This window comes from Gracilinanus agilis, chromosome 1, assembly GCF_016433145.1.
Source record: "Gracilinanus agilis isolate LMUSP501 chromosome 1, AgileGrace, whole genome shotgun sequence".
NCBI lineage: Eukaryota > Metazoa > Chordata > Mammalia > Didelphimorphia > Didelphidae > Gracilinanus > Gracilinanus agilis.
In genome coordinates this window covers 497,474,723-497,492,256 of record NC_058130.1, presented here as the reverse complement: position 1 = coordinate 497,492,256, position 17,534 = coordinate 497,474,723, and the positions used below count along the sequence as shown (strand labels likewise).

The 17,534-nt window shown below is 36.0% G+C and overlaps 1 protein-coding gene across 1 annotated transcript in view; it reads right to left on the bottom strand.

The window, feature by feature from the left end:
- Positions 1 to 17,534, bottom strand: part of NCOA2 (nuclear receptor coactivator 2) — a 305,348-nt gene that overhangs the window by 35,838 nt on the left and 251,976 nt on the right. The window contains exons 13-15 of the mRNA XM_044665931.1: positions 6,018 to 6,222; positions 3,547 to 3,753; positions 303 to 518 (exon numbers count right to left, since the gene is read on the bottom strand). Coding sequence (XP_044521866.1) covers positions 303 to 518; positions 3,547 to 3,753; positions 6,018 to 6,222 — 628 coding nt within the window. The remainder of the gene's footprint in view (positions 1 to 302; positions 519 to 3,546; positions 3,754 to 6,017; positions 6,223 to 17,534) is intronic.

The window sequence follows — 17,534 nt, the reverse complement described above, 5'->3', positions numbered from 1 at the left end:
TACAGTTCTTACTTTCTATCTGATGTCCTTAGAACACTATCTTCAGAGACTATTAATTTATTTGTACAATGTTTATTTAATATATTTATCTGAGGTAAATTATCCTACAAATAATTCAGACTTAGCTAACATAGTTGAAAAGAAAATCTTACACTCCTTTCTATTAATTGCTACTCATACTGGCTTATCATGGGGGATAAGAGTACCGAATTGTAGCTATGGGCAAGTCCTGAATGTACTGAGAGAAATGTCACTCCCTTCAAGAAGTCACAGAAGACTGAGAGTGTCAGAAGCTAGCTTACCCATATTCATGACCTGAGACTGAAGCATCTGTCTTTGGCCAGGCTGGCTGCTAGGTCTCATAGGAATGCTGGCAGTTGGGTTACGAATCATACCTCCTTGGATTGGCCTATTCATGGCACTGGTTGTGGCAGGACAGGTGACCCTCACTGCAGAGCCCGGGGATCCCCATTCTCCTGATGGTATTGCAGGTCGGGAAGTATTTCCACCAATCATTCCTGTGGTAAAGCCAGAGAAAGCAGAGAAGTATATCTTCATTATGTAATTATCAAAGAGATAACCTTACTTTTCACAATGAAACTACTAGTTTATAGAATTAGACCAATCATCTCATATAAGTAGACTTGTATCCTTAGTTGTTCAGTTATGACTCATGATTATTATAAAATTTACATGACATGTCTATGGTTTTGAGAAGGCTGTGAAAATTGTATGTACCCTATAACAGGTGCTGAGGGTGTGTGGATAACTTCCTCAGGAAGTGAATCACATTTGCTGGCATACATGTCAAGGCTTCACTTTCCAAAGGGTTAGGATAAGACTAAGAAATAGATGTTAACTAACAATGTATATTTACTTATAAAGGAAAAACTCTAAGAATACTCTACAAAACCTAGGTTAAACATTGAAAAGCTAGTGCCCCACCCCCAACTCCCAGGACAGAACCTATTTCAACTATACAAGAACTTTCCGATATTTACTATAATTCATTACGGGTAAGGCTAAGGGAAGATCTGCTATTGTTACAGTTCTGAGATACCTATTTACACCTGATTGAACATCTCTAGATGTAACATGGCATCATAATATATAGAGAGAAATCATCCCTTTAGAACTAAGATATTAGGAATTATTTTTAATATATTTTCCAAATGATATCAAGTCCCTGATCCATCTGGTCTAGCATTCTGGTTTCTGGGTCTGGCCAAGTATCAGATATTTTTAAAGGCGAAGGAAATAACTCAGAATTCATTTATTTTGTTGTACACAAATATGTAGGCCTTGAAAATCCATCGATAAGTATGGTCATTTTAAAAAAAGAAAAACAAACCCAAAACACTTTTGCAATTTTAAAAAATGATGTAGAATAGAGATAAAAATTTATATCTTATCTATCTCTGATACTATTTTAAGGCATATTTACTAGATTAAGAATGTCATTTGGGGCTATATATTAACATACTTTTAGAGATCAGCTAAAAAACACCTTATGAGTGTATCACACTAATTAGGACCTAGTTATAAACTATTTTTCAACTGTTTGAAGTCATTAGTATCTAATTTTTCCATCATAATTCATAAAGATTACCCACATATAAACATGGATTTAGCCACTTAGGATACAATATACATCTGGATTCACAGACTTGCTATTTGCAAAGGGGATTATCCTAAGTATCACTTAGAAATTTTGGTGCTTTACTCTTTTTTTTTTAATTTTTAAAATAAAACCATTACCATCCATCTTAGAATCAATACTTTGTATTGGTTCTAAGACAGAAGAGTGGTAAGGGCTAGGCAATGGGGGTGAAGTGACTTGCCCAGGGTCACAAAGCTAATAAGTGTCTGAGGCTAGAATTGAACCCAGGACCTCCCATCTCTGGGCCTGGCTCTCAATCCACTGAGTCACTCAGCTGCCCCAACTCTTTTTTCTTCAGAGAGACATGTTTGTTTTTTTTTTCCTGGAATACATTTGTAATTAAAATGCTACTATTGCAAATATTCTATCACACTGATAGTGAAAGTGGAAAGGCTAGAGCCCCATTCTCCAGTCCAAGTTCATTATTCTTTTAACACTACCACCCTGTTCAGTTAACTGTGTAAAGGCTTTTGGTTAACACTTTCCTTGGGGGTGGGGTGGGGTGGGGTGGCTGGGTGGCTCAGTGCATTAAGAGTCAGACCTAGAGATGGGAGGTCCTGGGTTCAAATCTGACCTCAGATACATCCTAGCTGTGTGACCCTGGGCAAGCCAATTAATCCCTATAGCTTAGCCCTTACCACTCTTCTGCCTTGGAGACAATACACAGTATTGACTCCAAGACAGAAGGTAAGCGTTTAAAAAAAAAAAAGACTTTCCTTCTCTGCAAAGATATTATGGACACAGTAAACAGTTCAAATATCCTCTTTCTATATGACAATCTGAAATATTCTGTTTGCAGAAACCAAGGATTTGTCTTGTCACTCTTCATTTGTAGACAACAGAGGAAAGCAACGCTTTATTGCTCATCATTCCTCATGAAAATTAAAAGTTATGGGGTAATGGTAAGCTGTTAATCACATGAATCTAAATATTATATCAGAATAACAACAGCTAAAAGATTAGTCCTTTTTATCACTTTTAGTCTAAGACATCAAGGAGGTGAAGATAATGGCAGATATTTCATATTCTATCACAAGCAAATTCAAATTGGATGACTGAAATCTTAACATACATTTGATAATGGAGAAATAAGTCAATTCTAAATGTTATACTTTTATACACTTTAAAAATATCATAGTTGGCTTTGATTTAAGATTTTCAGTGTCCTGGCTGGGTGGTTATCGTCCAGTGTGGTTAGCTTAGTTCTTAACTAATTTTTTACTCTCAAGACTAGGAAGGTTTAGGGATGTCTGTCAATTCACAAGGAACAAGCCACTGCCTATTTGTTAAGTTTTACAAGGGTTCTCAGAACTATTATTTGAAAATAATCATTCAGAATTTTAAGTATAGCAATATATTCAGGTAATGGAATTGAAAAATCATATTATTGATTAGAAACTCTTTTAAAACATCAAACATAGCAAAAATGATCCATCAATGTTAGTTTATTTTTTACCATTTAACCATCATACTTGGGAATTTTATAGATCTTCTGGATGTTCAAATATGTCTGTTAAAAATGTTTGTTTTTATGATCGATCACATGGTTTGATGGGGATATGATTGGGGTTTTGGCTTTAAAAGACCACTCTAGTGCAGATATGAATAATATAGAAAAAGGTTTCTAACAATGATACACGTATAACCCAGTGGAATTGCTTGTCTGTTCTTGGAGGGGGAAGGGAAGAGGGAGGGAAAAATCACGATTCATATAACCATGGAAAAATATTCTAAATAACTAATTAAATGAATGAATGAATGAATAAATAAATATTTATGTTTACCATGAAGAATTCACTTAGGGAAAAAATGCATTTATTTGATGTGCAACATGATGCCACAGCCAATAAATTAAATAATTCACTCAAAAATAGTGCACCCCTTACCTGTGCTATTGTTCCCTAAGTTTCCTTGGTTTCCTATCATCCCTTGATTACCCATCATTCCTGGCTGAGGTATCACTGAATATGGACTATTGTTTCTGATAGGTGGGAAAGGTCCAGCACCTGTTGGGCTTTGCAATGTGATGTCGAGTGGTAAATTCTGGTTTGGCAATAACCTGCCCAGTTGCCCTGGTCGTGGGTTATTAAAAGCTAAGGAGAAAACAAATGAAACTGAAGTTAAAATAGGATAATGAAAAATAAAGAGTTATAGGAAAGGATGAGGACAAAGTCTTCTGAAACATAAGAAAAATATGAGGGACCAATTGTTTGCTTATAAAAGAAAACTCAGACTAAAAACATACACAATATATTGTGCCAAAGTAAAGAGCTTAACTATGATAATTCTTCCTTAATTTTCAGATCATGCCAATATTGCAGAGTGGTTAAAGTATGTAAATTTGATGATAGAAAAGTTTTTACTTACCATTATTTTTATCTAAATGTTAAATTCTAAGAGGAAATAATGTTTAATGTTTCTCATTATTAGCATAATGATTATATCTGTTTCAAAATTACTCCTATCTTGTGACACATGAGTATGCATATACACCCCACCCCAATGTGTCTAAATTTCATATACCTACAGATTTGGCATGTAAAGGGTTCCCCTCCAAACTGACATCTATAGGAATTACTTTAAAAGGTAAGTGATTGATATCACTGAATTCAAAATATAAAGGATTTAGATTTGAAATTGGCTTATTTAAGGAAATACCGAGATGAAATGCCATTTAATTCACTGAATTCATCCACAGTGTTAATTAATTTTAAAGGTTTAACCAAAGACTATTTGTCTAATTAACTAAACAAACATAAATGGGATGTTTATAATATGGTGAGTACCATATCCCAAGTATAGTGCTTTGTTTTTTCTCACAGTTTGGTACTGATCTGCCCACAGTTTTGATTTATTGGCTTAGTATAGACAGCAAAGCCTGATAATTTAGGATGGAATATAAATGAATTTTATGATATAATGATTTCTTATGTGTAAAATAACATAAATGATTCACTTCTCATATTGTTCATTAGTGTATTAGTGCTCTAACATCTGTACATTATTTCTTATGGGTACAGAGGTCAGGTGAATCCAGAATGTTCTCTTATAGTTCCTTATTTCCTTTAAAAAAACAAACAAAACCAAATACAATCCTTATCTTCTGTCTTAGAATCATTACTGTGTACTGGTTCCAAGGCAGAAGAATGGTAAGAACTAGGCAATGGGGGTTAAGTGACTTGCCCAGGATCGCACAACTAGGAAGTATCTGAGGCCAGATTTGAGCCTCTAGGTCTGGCTCTCAATCCACTGAGCTACCCAGCTGCCCCACCTGATTTCCCTTTTTAAAAAAAATTATTACAAAATTCTCGAAAACTACTTCTGAAACATAACAGATAAATATGATGGACCAATAGTTTGCTTAAAAAAGAAAACTGAAGACTAAATTTTTGTAAATGTCTGTAAAATTTTTAATTTTTGTGAATCCTCATGATTTTTTACACTGAGACTATGACCCTCTCTGGCCCCTACCCCCAAAAGATATGCCATAGTTCCCCAGCTATCCAGGAGATAAGAACAATAAATTTTCTCTTTAGAAATTAATCAAGTCTCACTTAAGTGAAACATTCTAATCATCTACCTGGTATTTGTAAGGATAGAGGAGTCAAGTTTATAAAGAATGCAGTGTGACACTGAGGTTATCTATCACCTGTCTAGGAATTCCAGCCCTTGTCATTCTTATCACAGCCATACAAAACTAAACTCTTAGGCACCTCAAGGTAACAAAGTTTTATATAGGAATAGAATGTTTTCAGGTCTTAGATTAAAGAGATGGGAAAAAAATTCAACTGTACATTTACTTTGCGAAGTAAGTTTAGATTTATATAAAGGTTATAGAATATATTAAACCCATTTAATAATAGGGTTCTAATTATTCTAGATTTGGAAAAAAAATATAAACTAAGTATTTGAGATAAAGTATCATTTTTAATGAAAATATTCCAATTGTTCATATCAACATAGCAAACCAGTTCTGATGTATCTGCCACTATTAATCAGTTCTAACATAAAAATTTATTTAACTTTTAAATATTGTGTCAATGTAGCATAAAGTAAACTGGAGATTGGATAATTATCTCATAAATGATTAATTATAGATAATCTGACTATTAAATTCAGTAGTTATTTATGCTGGCTGGCCAATTTAATCCTTTCCCCACCTAGGAAGAAAATACTATTAACTAGAACTAATTGGAAATTGCTGTTTTGAATGATCAAGCACAGTAGATGGTGCTGTCTGATCACAGGAAATCTGAGATAACCCAGTCTTTGTAATCCCAAGAGCATTCTTGCCATAAGTTTCTGATCATGATGGTATGTAAATTTCTCAGCAGGAACAGAGATTGCCCAAACTCACTGCTTTGTGAAATCCGCAATGCTGGTTTCTGGGCAGGTGCAACAGGGCTGTTTTCAGCAGTGAGTTGCATGAGGTCATTGATGATGGCTTGCTTGTCGACTGATCCAGCTGGGGCACCTGGCCGAGTGTCTGGGAAAAGCTGTGGTAATTGACTGTTCTGCAAATCATCCAAAATCTCTTCCAAGTTGTCCAGCTCACTGCCAGGCTGTATTAATAATCAGCAGAATTTATCAAATATCACTCCAAAAAAAACCCCCACAATAATACTATAAAGCATACACCCACCCAAAAGGAATTCAATCAGACAAAGGATTCAGATTTATATGTATATGTATTGAAAGTATACTCTAAAACAGTGATAGGCAAACTTTTTAAAGAGGGGGCAGCCAAAGGAAAGGAAATGCTCATCTGCCAGTCTGTTTCTAAAGCAACTCTTTCGAAGTTTCATTGTATTCATCAGATTAGGAAGAATGTGGAGCAGCTGTTAGAACATTTCAGCCCCCCCCCCCCCAATCTGGCCCACAGTCCATAGTTTGCTCATCACTGCTCTAAAACAACATTTGTGCCATAAAACTAAATGATCCCTTGTGGACACTTTCTTTTTCATAGTTTTTTGGTACACTACTCTCTCTTGGATTGTCTTTTACCTGTCTTGACTATCTTTCTCAAAACTACTTTTCCTGGATCATCAAAAATATCATGGCCTCTTAACTATGGGCATAACCCAAAGTCTTTCTTTTCCAGGGTCCAGGCCCTCTAAGCCACTTCCATATCATACAATCCCGCCTACTCCCTCATTTTCTACTACCCCTCCACATGCTGTCTTCCTCCACTAAAAATGTGAGGCCAAAGACTGCTCTGCTGGTGATTCTATCACTAATGCTTAGCATGGTCACTAAAATACACTAAGCACTTAATAAATGCTCTATTTGCTCTTTCTTTTTGCTTTCTGATCACACAAGTGTATCAATGCCATAGGTTTATCATGCTGATCTATATTTGTTATCTCCAGGCTTTTTCTTGATCTCCAGTGCCTCATCATCTACCGTCTATTAGTCTAATCAAACTGGATGTCAGAGACATCTTAAAAATGCAACACATCCAATTTATCCACCAAACTCTCCCATTTATGTCCTAAGTGCTAGCCAAAATTCTACTCATTCAGATTTGTAGTACTGAACTCAGTTCCTCACTCTGGTACCATTCCCACCCTATCAGTTACCAAATCTTGCCATGTCTACTTCTGACTCTTTCAAGATGATCAACACAGGTAAGGCACTGACTTTTTTAGCTAGACTTTCTTATTATTATCCACACAATCCCTGCTTTAATTCAGGCTCTTATACTCTCATCAGGACTATTGTAATAGCCTCCTAATTCATCTGATTTCCTCAAGTATTTCTTCATCCTATTCTACATACCTACTAACATGATATTCCACAAGTATAGCTCTGACCATGTTCCGTCTCCTACTCTGTAAACTCCAGTGGCCCCCATTTAACTCTAGGATAAAAGATAAACTCTTATGATTGGCTTTTAAAATTCCCCAAACTTGGCTTCCAAATACCTTTAGAGCCTCACTGCTCTTGACTATCCTTGAGTCTTCTCAGTTTTTTGTCTTGGCTTTCTCCCACACTTTGAATTAATTACTTTCGAAATCCAACTCAAGCACTACCCTCCCCAAGAAGTCTTTCCTGATCCCAGCTGCCAGTAATCCATGCTATATATGGTTGTATATATTTTGAATTTAATCAATAGAAATTAAGTGGAAAATAAACCTTGTACATTTTTCAAATAATCTAAATGAAAATCACTCCTGTGGAAAAGAGAAAAATTATTATAAGCTTGCATATATATCTTTATCTTCAACACAGAAGTCTATAAAACATGTTAATTCTGATGAAAATTTTGTTTTAAAGACCGAAGAACTATTAAAAAATTTACTTTCATTAAACCTCAAAGAGCAATACAATAAAGACTATAAAGATTTTCTTGTAAATTTTAAGTGATTTATTTAATTTTGGAGTAGTTAATTATAGTAATATTTTAAAGAACTCTACATAATGGCAATGGGGAAACTGGTAGTCTATAGTTGAAGAAACTAGCTTTTATTTCTTTTTTTAAAAGTCTGTTGCATTGTATGATTTTGTACACTAGCACTTTTAAAACAGCTGCTAGCCTAGAACAATTTCCTGTCTTAGCCTTTTAGAATCCATTGATTTTTTTTTAAAGATCTAGCTCAAGAGCCAACACAAGGCCTTTTAATAGTGCTCTTCCCTTCTCAAATCACTTTGTATTCAAATTTTCTGTTTAGCTGTTATCACTTCTCAGTAAAAATGTAAGCTCCTTGAAGGCAAAGAGGAGCAATCACATTGCTTGAATATTAAGAGAAACTCAATACAAGCTCACTGAATGGAATGGAATTTCTACTCATTAACTGGCCAATCTGACAAAACCAGGGAAATTATAATCTTTATTGACTTAAGTTTCTCTACTTTAAAATGTAGTGATTCTTAAATTATTTCCTAAGGTTGATATGTTACAGAAAATACTAATCCAATAGTCTTTCAATTAAATTTTTTTCTAACATTTTTCACCACAGAAAATATTTTTCAATTTCAAAAATTTTACACCAACCCCCCCCCAAAAAAAACACTTTTTTTTTTGTGATGGGAGTAATTCCATTAACTTCGAGGTTACTAGCTAAACATTCCTTTTTCCTTCTGAGTGGCACTTGCTGCTTGTGTTTTCAGTTTCAAAGGACAAACAGGAGTGGGAGGCTCTTATGCAAAGAATAGCAAAGGTGTGACAGGAGTAGAGCTCTGATTAAAAAGATCACTTGGACAACTGAGAGAAGGACAAAGTGGAGTGAGGAGAGACACTGCAACATGAGGTGAGGAGGACCTGCACCAGGATGGTGGCAACGTATATGTGCAGTGGGGGAAACAGCCTACAAGAGATGTCAAAGAACAAAGGAGAGAACTTGGCAACAGAGTGGATCCCCTGAGAAGGGGTGTGAGAACAAGGATTCAAGGATAACAGCTAACCTGTGAGGCTAGGAGGTTAGTGATATCCTACACCAAGGATGATGAATCTTTTACAGACTGAGTGCTTACAACCCTTATGCCACATGTGAGCCCCTGTGCTATCTTAAACAGGGAATGGAGGAAGCACTCCCATTGAGCTGCTGGGCTGAGGGGTGGATCATGTGGAAATGTCCTCAGGCACATGGAGAGAGGGAGGGGAGCAACCCTTTCTGGCACACTGGCCAGTTCACCAACATGGCCCTATACAGTAATAGGGAGGTTACGAAGAGGGGAGAGTTGGGAATGATAAGAGTTCAATTCAAGATATCTAAGAGGCAGTTTAAGATGCTAGACTAGACATAGGAGTAACTGGGATGAAGATCCAGCAAAGGAGACTGATAGGTAGTCAGAGAATAAGGAGAATAGTATTTTAGAAGCCTAGACAGATCAACAGTTTCAGGATGAAGAGAGGTCAAGAAAGATGAAAACTGAGAAAAAGCCACTAGATTTGGAATAAAAAGATCATCAATAAGTTTAGAGAGAGCAGCTCCAGAAGCATAATATAGTCAGAAGACATATTGCAGGGATTTAAAAAGTTAGAAAAAAGTAAGTGGAGGCACTCATTGTGTGAATAGGCTTTTCAAGGAAGAAAGCTATGTGATAACTAGTAGGGATGGTGTGAATATAAGTAGTGGGGAAGCAATAAGCAGACAGGGAGAGACAGAAGATTGGTGATGAAGCAGAGAGGATGGAGGGAGTATCAGGGTAAAATGGGATCACTTATGACTGTAGAGGAAGAAAGGCCATAGCTTTATGTGAGACAGGGATGATGCAAGAGATGGTGGAAGAAGACATCTGAATGATATGAAATGAAGAAGGGAAAAAAAGGAGCTTTTGGGGTAGAGTTTCAATTTCTTTAGTGAAACATGAGGAAAGGTTCTAGGTCAAGAGCAGGAGAGGGGGGGGGAGGGACAATGGGAAGTTTTAGGAAGGATGAAAAGGTCTGGAAAAGGTTATGTAGTGTGTGGGGAAAGTGAATCAATAAGGGAAGCATGTAAAAGACTGCCTTACTGCACTGAAAGCCCAGCTGAGATTAAGTAACAAATATGAACTAGACCCAGGCAACACATTTTTGTGATTTTTTTCAACAGCTTTGTTTAGCAAAAATCTTGAGGGGAGATGGAACAGGTGAAGGTAGAGTAATTCAAGTTTGAGGTTTAGCAAAGCAATACTGGTGAAAAGAAAAGGAGTCAAGGAAATAGGAAAGGAAGAGGACAAAACAGAATTTAACTGGTTCATCAAGGGGTCAAAATGGGGAAGGGAGGAGAGTGTAGTGTAGCCAATGCAGGGGTAACATCTGGGAAAAAATTGAGAGAGACTGGAGGTTCCAGTGAGGGCAGAGAACGGGGACAGGGGTTGTAAGGGAAAGGGACAATGACAGTGATTATCTACTTGTGGAACTGAATCTGTCCATCAGCTGGTGCTCTCTGAATAGGAGTTATATTGAATGGGTTCTGGACAATTTTTAAGACCTATATAAGCTACATTACAGTTAAGGAATACATTTATTTCCCTTAACAGGTAATTTAGATTTTTCTCAAGGATGCTATGAATGTCTATTGTATCCCTAAAGTATGCTTTAAGGTTGGTAATAAAGATCATATAGAAGTTCCTTTATAAACCATTTATAGATACACATATACATAATTCCAATATAATTGTGCAGATAAGGATCTATATAATATGTAAGTACTTTTGCTCAAGCTTATATTGAAGAGGAAGCTGTAATAATCTGTCCCTTGAGAAAAGTTTTCCATTCTCTAGGAGTAGAAATGCCCTTGAAATAATCACTTTCATATCAATAACAACAAAATAAAGCATATCAAAGGCATTCAATAAATATTTTCTTCTTTTTAAAAAAACACTCCTTCCCCTATCTTGAAGAACAGTTTTAATGTATAAAGTAACTGAATCTTGGAGCCACCCTCTCTTCATACACAAAAAGGATTAAACCATAAACATCCTAGATAGATATCTACTCTAACTTCAAAAAAATAATGGAATTCAACATCCTCTCTCTATATTCCTAAATTTAACAAGCCCAAATGGTAGATGAACAAAGTTGGGATACTTTAACAAATTTAGGTGGTTTTAATATGTTTCAGAGTCTTCTCCTTTCATTGCCTTCTAAATAATCTTAATAAATAAAATTAATCATTTTTGGATATAGAAACATGTAGTGCAGGGGGGGGGGGGGTCATGGCAGTTTTTTCAAGCTTTGGCTGAGTTCTGAAATCAGTTAGGAGTTTAGAATCTTGAAGGAGAGAGTCAGTTGGTTTGAGGATCTCGTGGAGAGAGAGTCAGACCAGCTGAGCTGCTTCTTTGCCTATATGAAGAAGTGAAAACTTAGTCTAGCTTTGGAATATTTATTTAAGAAATTGTTAGTTTAGATAGACCCTTTGTATCTCCATATCCTACCTCATTTCCTACCTTCCTTCCCTTACCTTAAATGTCTGTGGATTGAATAAGGAAAGTGAATCAGAGAGTAGTTCAAATCCGTGAGGGTTTAACTATAATTTGGCAGTATTTTATCTAGAGAAGCTAGTTAGTCATCATCTTATTCCCTTTAGATTTCAAAGAGCACCTTGAGAGCTGAGTTAAGGCAGGACCTTGCTCAAACCCCATCACTGCCTCCCTTCCTGCACCTGAGGTTTCTTTAAACAACTGTCAGGGCTTCCTTAATCCACTTTCCTGATAAATCAACCTGAGAAGACAATAAACCCTTTTGTGTTTCAACAGACCTGTTAGTTACTTTGTCAGTTGATTAGTAAGAAAGGGAAGAAGAGGGAAAGAAACAACATACTCTGGGCTTGAAGGGAAGCCGGGGTATCTATCTTGAAGGAAGGTGTAACTTCAAAATCAGTCCCTTCCTGTTAAATTAACTAAAGCCTGTAGTTAATTTCAATTCAGTCTATTTCCCTCAGTTTGTCTTTAGTTAAGTCCTAGTCTATAAGCCCTGCTGTCTTTGCCTGTTTAGATTAATTCATCCTCTCCCTGAAGATCTTTGTTCCCTTCAGTGCTATACTCCCTGACTTCAGCCCCATATTATATCCTGAATCTCCCTATTCCTGCCTACCTGTAACCCATATTACTTGCCTAGTAAGTACCTAACAACCTCCCTTCAAAATCCCCTTTTACCACACACCTTTCCCCAAATTCTCCCCATTACAATTATAGCCCTCAAATAAAACTGTTATAATCAAGTAAAAAAATTCAAGTTTATTTAGTATATTTGCTATTTTAAATCCACATCAGCTAAGCCAGTTCAACTTTGAGTCAATTGTACATCTTTCTAGAAATAACAGAATCATATTTTATGTTATGAAAGGGAACTCATGTGGCATTCTAGCTGCTTAACCCTCAAAAGTAAATAAGTATATAAATAGCATCTGTAGAGATTATATAATTCATGGACAGAAATTATGTTCAGTAAATTAATAACCTGAAAAGTTAAAAATGACATTTTTTACTATTACAGTTAATATATATATATATATATATATATATATATATAGCTGTGGGTTCATGTCCCGTGTATCCCACCACTCCCCCATCCCCCGGTGATATTTTGTATAAACATTTAAAACTAGCAACAGATTCTTGTGAAAACAGCTTCATTTGTGAAAGTGTGGTTATTTTTCCTGGGTCCTGTTTACCTTCCAACTATTTTAATATGTCAATAGCTTTTTTCTATATCTGCTAGAGGCAGAGGAAATGATGTTTATATTAAATGTCTATGAATTCACCAACATAAAAATAGCAGAAACACTTAAAAATACTTAATCTATGCACCAAAATTTTTTTGCCCACTTTTTCAAGATGAGATCAGAGCCTTCCTTGAAAATGCTTAGCAAAATTGCTTACAACATTTGCTTAGACATCTATGTGAATGCTCAGATTATATCATTTTGAGAAGTTAGATGATCATGCTATTTCAAGAAAATGAATTATGACTATTACCTGTAAAATATACAAGTTCCATAAAATTAAAATTGGACTTTTAAGTACATGTTGTTTAAGCACCCTCTACCAAGTACAAGAAGGCTATTTTTAGTATGATGGCACATATATAAGAACACGTCCTCAGGAAAAGTTAAATATTAAGGTTATGTATATATGTGAGTAAACACACACACACACACACACACTCTTAATGGCTCTTCTTTTTGCATCAAATAAGAAGTTTCTTTATACTGAGTTCAACCTCACTAAGGATTTGCCTTGTAATAGTTAAAATGGGACAGTAAGAAGCTACTGGGCTTAATGGATAAAGAGCAGGATCTGGAGTAAAGAAGATCTGAGTCCAAGTCAAGCCACAGACACTCACTAGTTGTGCTTGGGCAAGTCACTTAAACTCCGTTTGCCTAATCCAGTAGAGAAAGAAATGGCAAACCACTACAGTATTTTTGCCAAGAAAATCCCATCAAGAGACATAAAGAGTTGGGCATGACAGAATGAAAAAAGTAAAAACGGGACACAATTAGAATAAAGTATATAAGAGAAGTGAACAAGGGAAAAAGAACATGAGAAAAAGACCCAGTCTTAATCTGAGAGGGGAACTGTTACCCTAACTTCCCTTGAGTAAGGTATACATTAGTACTCAGGCCATTATCACCACCATGTTGCCTACATTTGGTCATCACCCTTAATTTCTTCATCCACATTATCTTCCTCCCCTAGAATGTCAAATCTTTGTGGGCATGGGCTGTTTATCTTGTTTATATCTATCTACATCTTCCCCAGTCCTTATGCCCAGCAACACATAATGTTTCATAAATGCTTTATTATTCATTCATCCATTCAATTAAATCCAAGGTTAGTCACTTCTGGTGGGCAAATTTTCTTTCAAATAACCCTATTTTTAATTTTAAAAAAATTTCCCAAGTAAGTTGAAAATGATTACAGGGATGAAGCAAGATCATTTGCTTCTTATGTTCAAGTATTTAACTGGCTTTCTTGTACATTCTAGTGAAGGTGAACCTCAAAAGATTTAAAAGCCATTGTTGTCAATATGATTTTGTACTTCGGTTCATCTGCTATTCTGCCAGTTCTTAAGGCATTCAGAATATAAGAGGATTAATCACTAAAAAAATTAGTATAATTTGGCTCAGTTTCTCTCCTGAAGGGTATGAAGGACTGAAAAACAATAGTTACCCCTTAAGAATAGTAGCAGCTGTCAAGACTTATTAGAACGAAAGAAACAAAAAAACCTTAGAAAATGCTTTGCTCTGAGTGCTTAGAACTGTGGGACGGTGCATAGCTCTAATAGCATGTTTGGCCTCTGCTTCTATGATTATTGCTTTCAATCCTAGAATTGCCTATGGCTTAAGATTCTGCTGACAAAGCAGAGTTACAAATCCCTGGGGCAGTGATTTAAGGTTGTAGTAAAGACTATGGTGCTTATATTATCTTTTCCCCACCCAATCCAGTATGGAAAAAGAACAAAATAATCTCACTCAAAGTAAATTCTAAAAACAAATTATTGAAAACAGTTAAGTAATACAGATATGTTATAAGATGCCACTATACAATTTCCTAGCCAAACAGGACTTAAGAAGGGTTTGAAGTAAGGGGCAATATATAGGGATTAATGACCAGCAGGGAGAGTTTATGGTTCAGTATGAAGTCTTGGATCATCAACCCCAACTAGTTATTAATTCCCCAGGAAATGCCCTGTGCCAAGGCCGTTATTTTAGTGCTAACCTATTTTTTTTAAATAAAGAAAAACATTAAATGGTTTACTTTTTCCTGTGGTGTCATTATCCTCTGAGAGCACTGCAGGAAGACAATTTTGAATGGCATCACTTTGGTTACTTTTTCAGGGAATAGTTTTCAATACCATCAATTCAATTCCTTTCATTCAGTTGATAATTGACTAATGATCTACTTATCTTTTCTTTAAGTCCATATCATCTAACACTGTTGATTGGCCCTTCTCTGAGTTTCCTGATACTTCTCTCTAGGTTCATGATCTAAGTCTATGACCACTCCTTCTCAGACTCTTGCTGAATCATTATCCATATCATGCATTTTAAATACATGGAGTCCCCTAAAGTTCTTTCTTGGTCTCTGTCTGTCTCTCTTTAACAGACTTTCATAGTTGGTGATCTCATCAGCTCCCACAGGTTCAATTATCATCTCTATGGGGATGGATCTATATATTCAGATGACAGGTCTATAGAACCATTTCTAGTCTTTCTCCAGAGGTCCTTTCCTACATCACCAAAAATTCCAACTGAGATTTTCCTGTGGGATATCTCACAGGATATCTCACACAAATTATCCAAACCCAGTTCAATTATCTATTTTCCTCACTCATTCCTCTTCAAAGCTTGCCCATTATACCACTGAAAGTAATACCATCTTCCTAGTTGCAATCTTTGGGCGATCCTTAATGCCCTCAGTCTGAGTCATCCCTACATATCCAATATGCCAGACTTTAATTTCTCCATGTCTAAAATGTTTTGGTTTCATAAACTTCTCTTTCTCTCTATTCACACAGCTACCACGCTCTAGACATATATCACACCTGTGGAAATTATAAATGCTCTCCCTACCTCTATTTATCCTTCACACATCTGCCAAAGTGATTTCCCCAAAAGGCAGGTCTGACCTGGTTGCAGTCCACTTCCTCTACACTCAAATAAATTCTAGTGGCACTCTATTATCTCTAGGGCTTGGGGCATTTAATACTCTTTGTAACCTGGCTTTAAAACCTATAGTTCCAGTATTCTTAAATAATAGATCCAGAGAAAAGTACTCTATGATTTTGCCATGTTGGCTTTCTTGCCATTTCTCATATAAGACACTCCATGAATGTTCCATTTCTGTACCTTTGTATGAGCAGTTCTTCATGCCTGGAACATTTACCTTTTTCTTGAAGTCTCTGGTTTCCTTTAAGATTAGGCTTAGGTACCAACACCTGCTTTTCGTTTCCTCCTATTCCCCCAAAGAATGCTTTGCTCCCTGTTACTTTGTGCCTTCTTGGTATGTGTTTTAGATAGATCTATATGTGTAGAACGTTTCTCCCATTTGACTGTAAACACTTTAAGAACAAGGATTCATTCACTTTGGTCTAATTATCCGTGGCACAATGCCTCATGCAGAGGCAATACTCATTGCTTTGACCAAATGAACTTAAAATCACTACAGATATAGGTTAACTCCACAAAAATTTGAAAAACCCCTCAATTTTGACCATGAAAAAGTGAGAAGAGGAAATAATTTGTCCAGGTTACTCCAGCTGAGATAGGTCTAGTATTTTTTTTCAAGATCAAATGGGGCAAAAGGGCTAATGTAATTATTATTCACCCAAATGCCATTTGTATCACTGTTGAGAAAGAATCTTAAAACTGAAACATAACATTTAGGACAAAGATTTAAAAATCTTTGAAAAGCCTTACAACAAACTGGGGAAGAGTTTTTGCAAAATGTCTCTGATAAAAGTATAATTTCTCAAATTTATAAAAAACCAAGTCCAATTTTTAATACAAGCCATTCCCCAATTGAAAAAGGTCCAAAGATATGGACAAGCAATTTTCATATGAAGAAATCAAAGCCATCAATAATCTTATGAAAAAAATGTTCTAAATCACTCTTGATTAGAGAAATGCAAATTAAAACAATGCTGAGGTACCACCTCACACCTATCAAATTGGCCAATATGGCAGTAAAAGCAAGTGGTAAATGTTGGAGGAAAAATTGGGACATTAATGCATTGTTGGTGAACTTGTGAACTGATCCAACTATTCTGGATGGCAATTTGGAACAATGCCCAAAGGGCTATAAAACTATGAATACCTTTTTGATTCAGTAATACCATTGCAGGGTCTGTATCCCAAAGAGATAATAAAAAACTGGGAAAGGACCTCCTTGTATAAAAATAATGATAGCTGCTTTTTTTGTGGCAGCAAAGAATCGGAAATTGAGGGGATGGTCATTAATTGAGGAATGGCTGAACAAACTGTGGTACGTGTTGGTGATGGAATACTTATTGTGCAATAAGAAATGATAAGCAAGATCATTTGAGAAAAAGCTGTGAAGATCTGTGGGAACTAATGCAGAGTGAAATAAGCAGAACTGGGAGAACATTGTACATAGTAATAGCAATACTGGATGATGATTATCTGTGGAAAACGTGGCTACTCTCAGCAATGCAATGACGGGGACCAGGCCTGAAAGACTTATGATGGGGAATGCTATCCACCTCTAGAGAAAGAATTCTTGGAGTTGTCTTTCACATTAGTGTATTTTTGGTTGTATTTTGAAGTTTTTGGAGTGTGCTCTTACAAAAATGACCAATAGGGAAATGTAATTTGCATGACAATAAGAAATGGGGAAAAAAAGAAGGAAGGAAGGAAGGGAGAGAGAGAGAGAGAGAGAGAGAGAGAGAGAGAGAGAGAGAGAGAGAGAGAGAGAGAGGGAGGGAGGG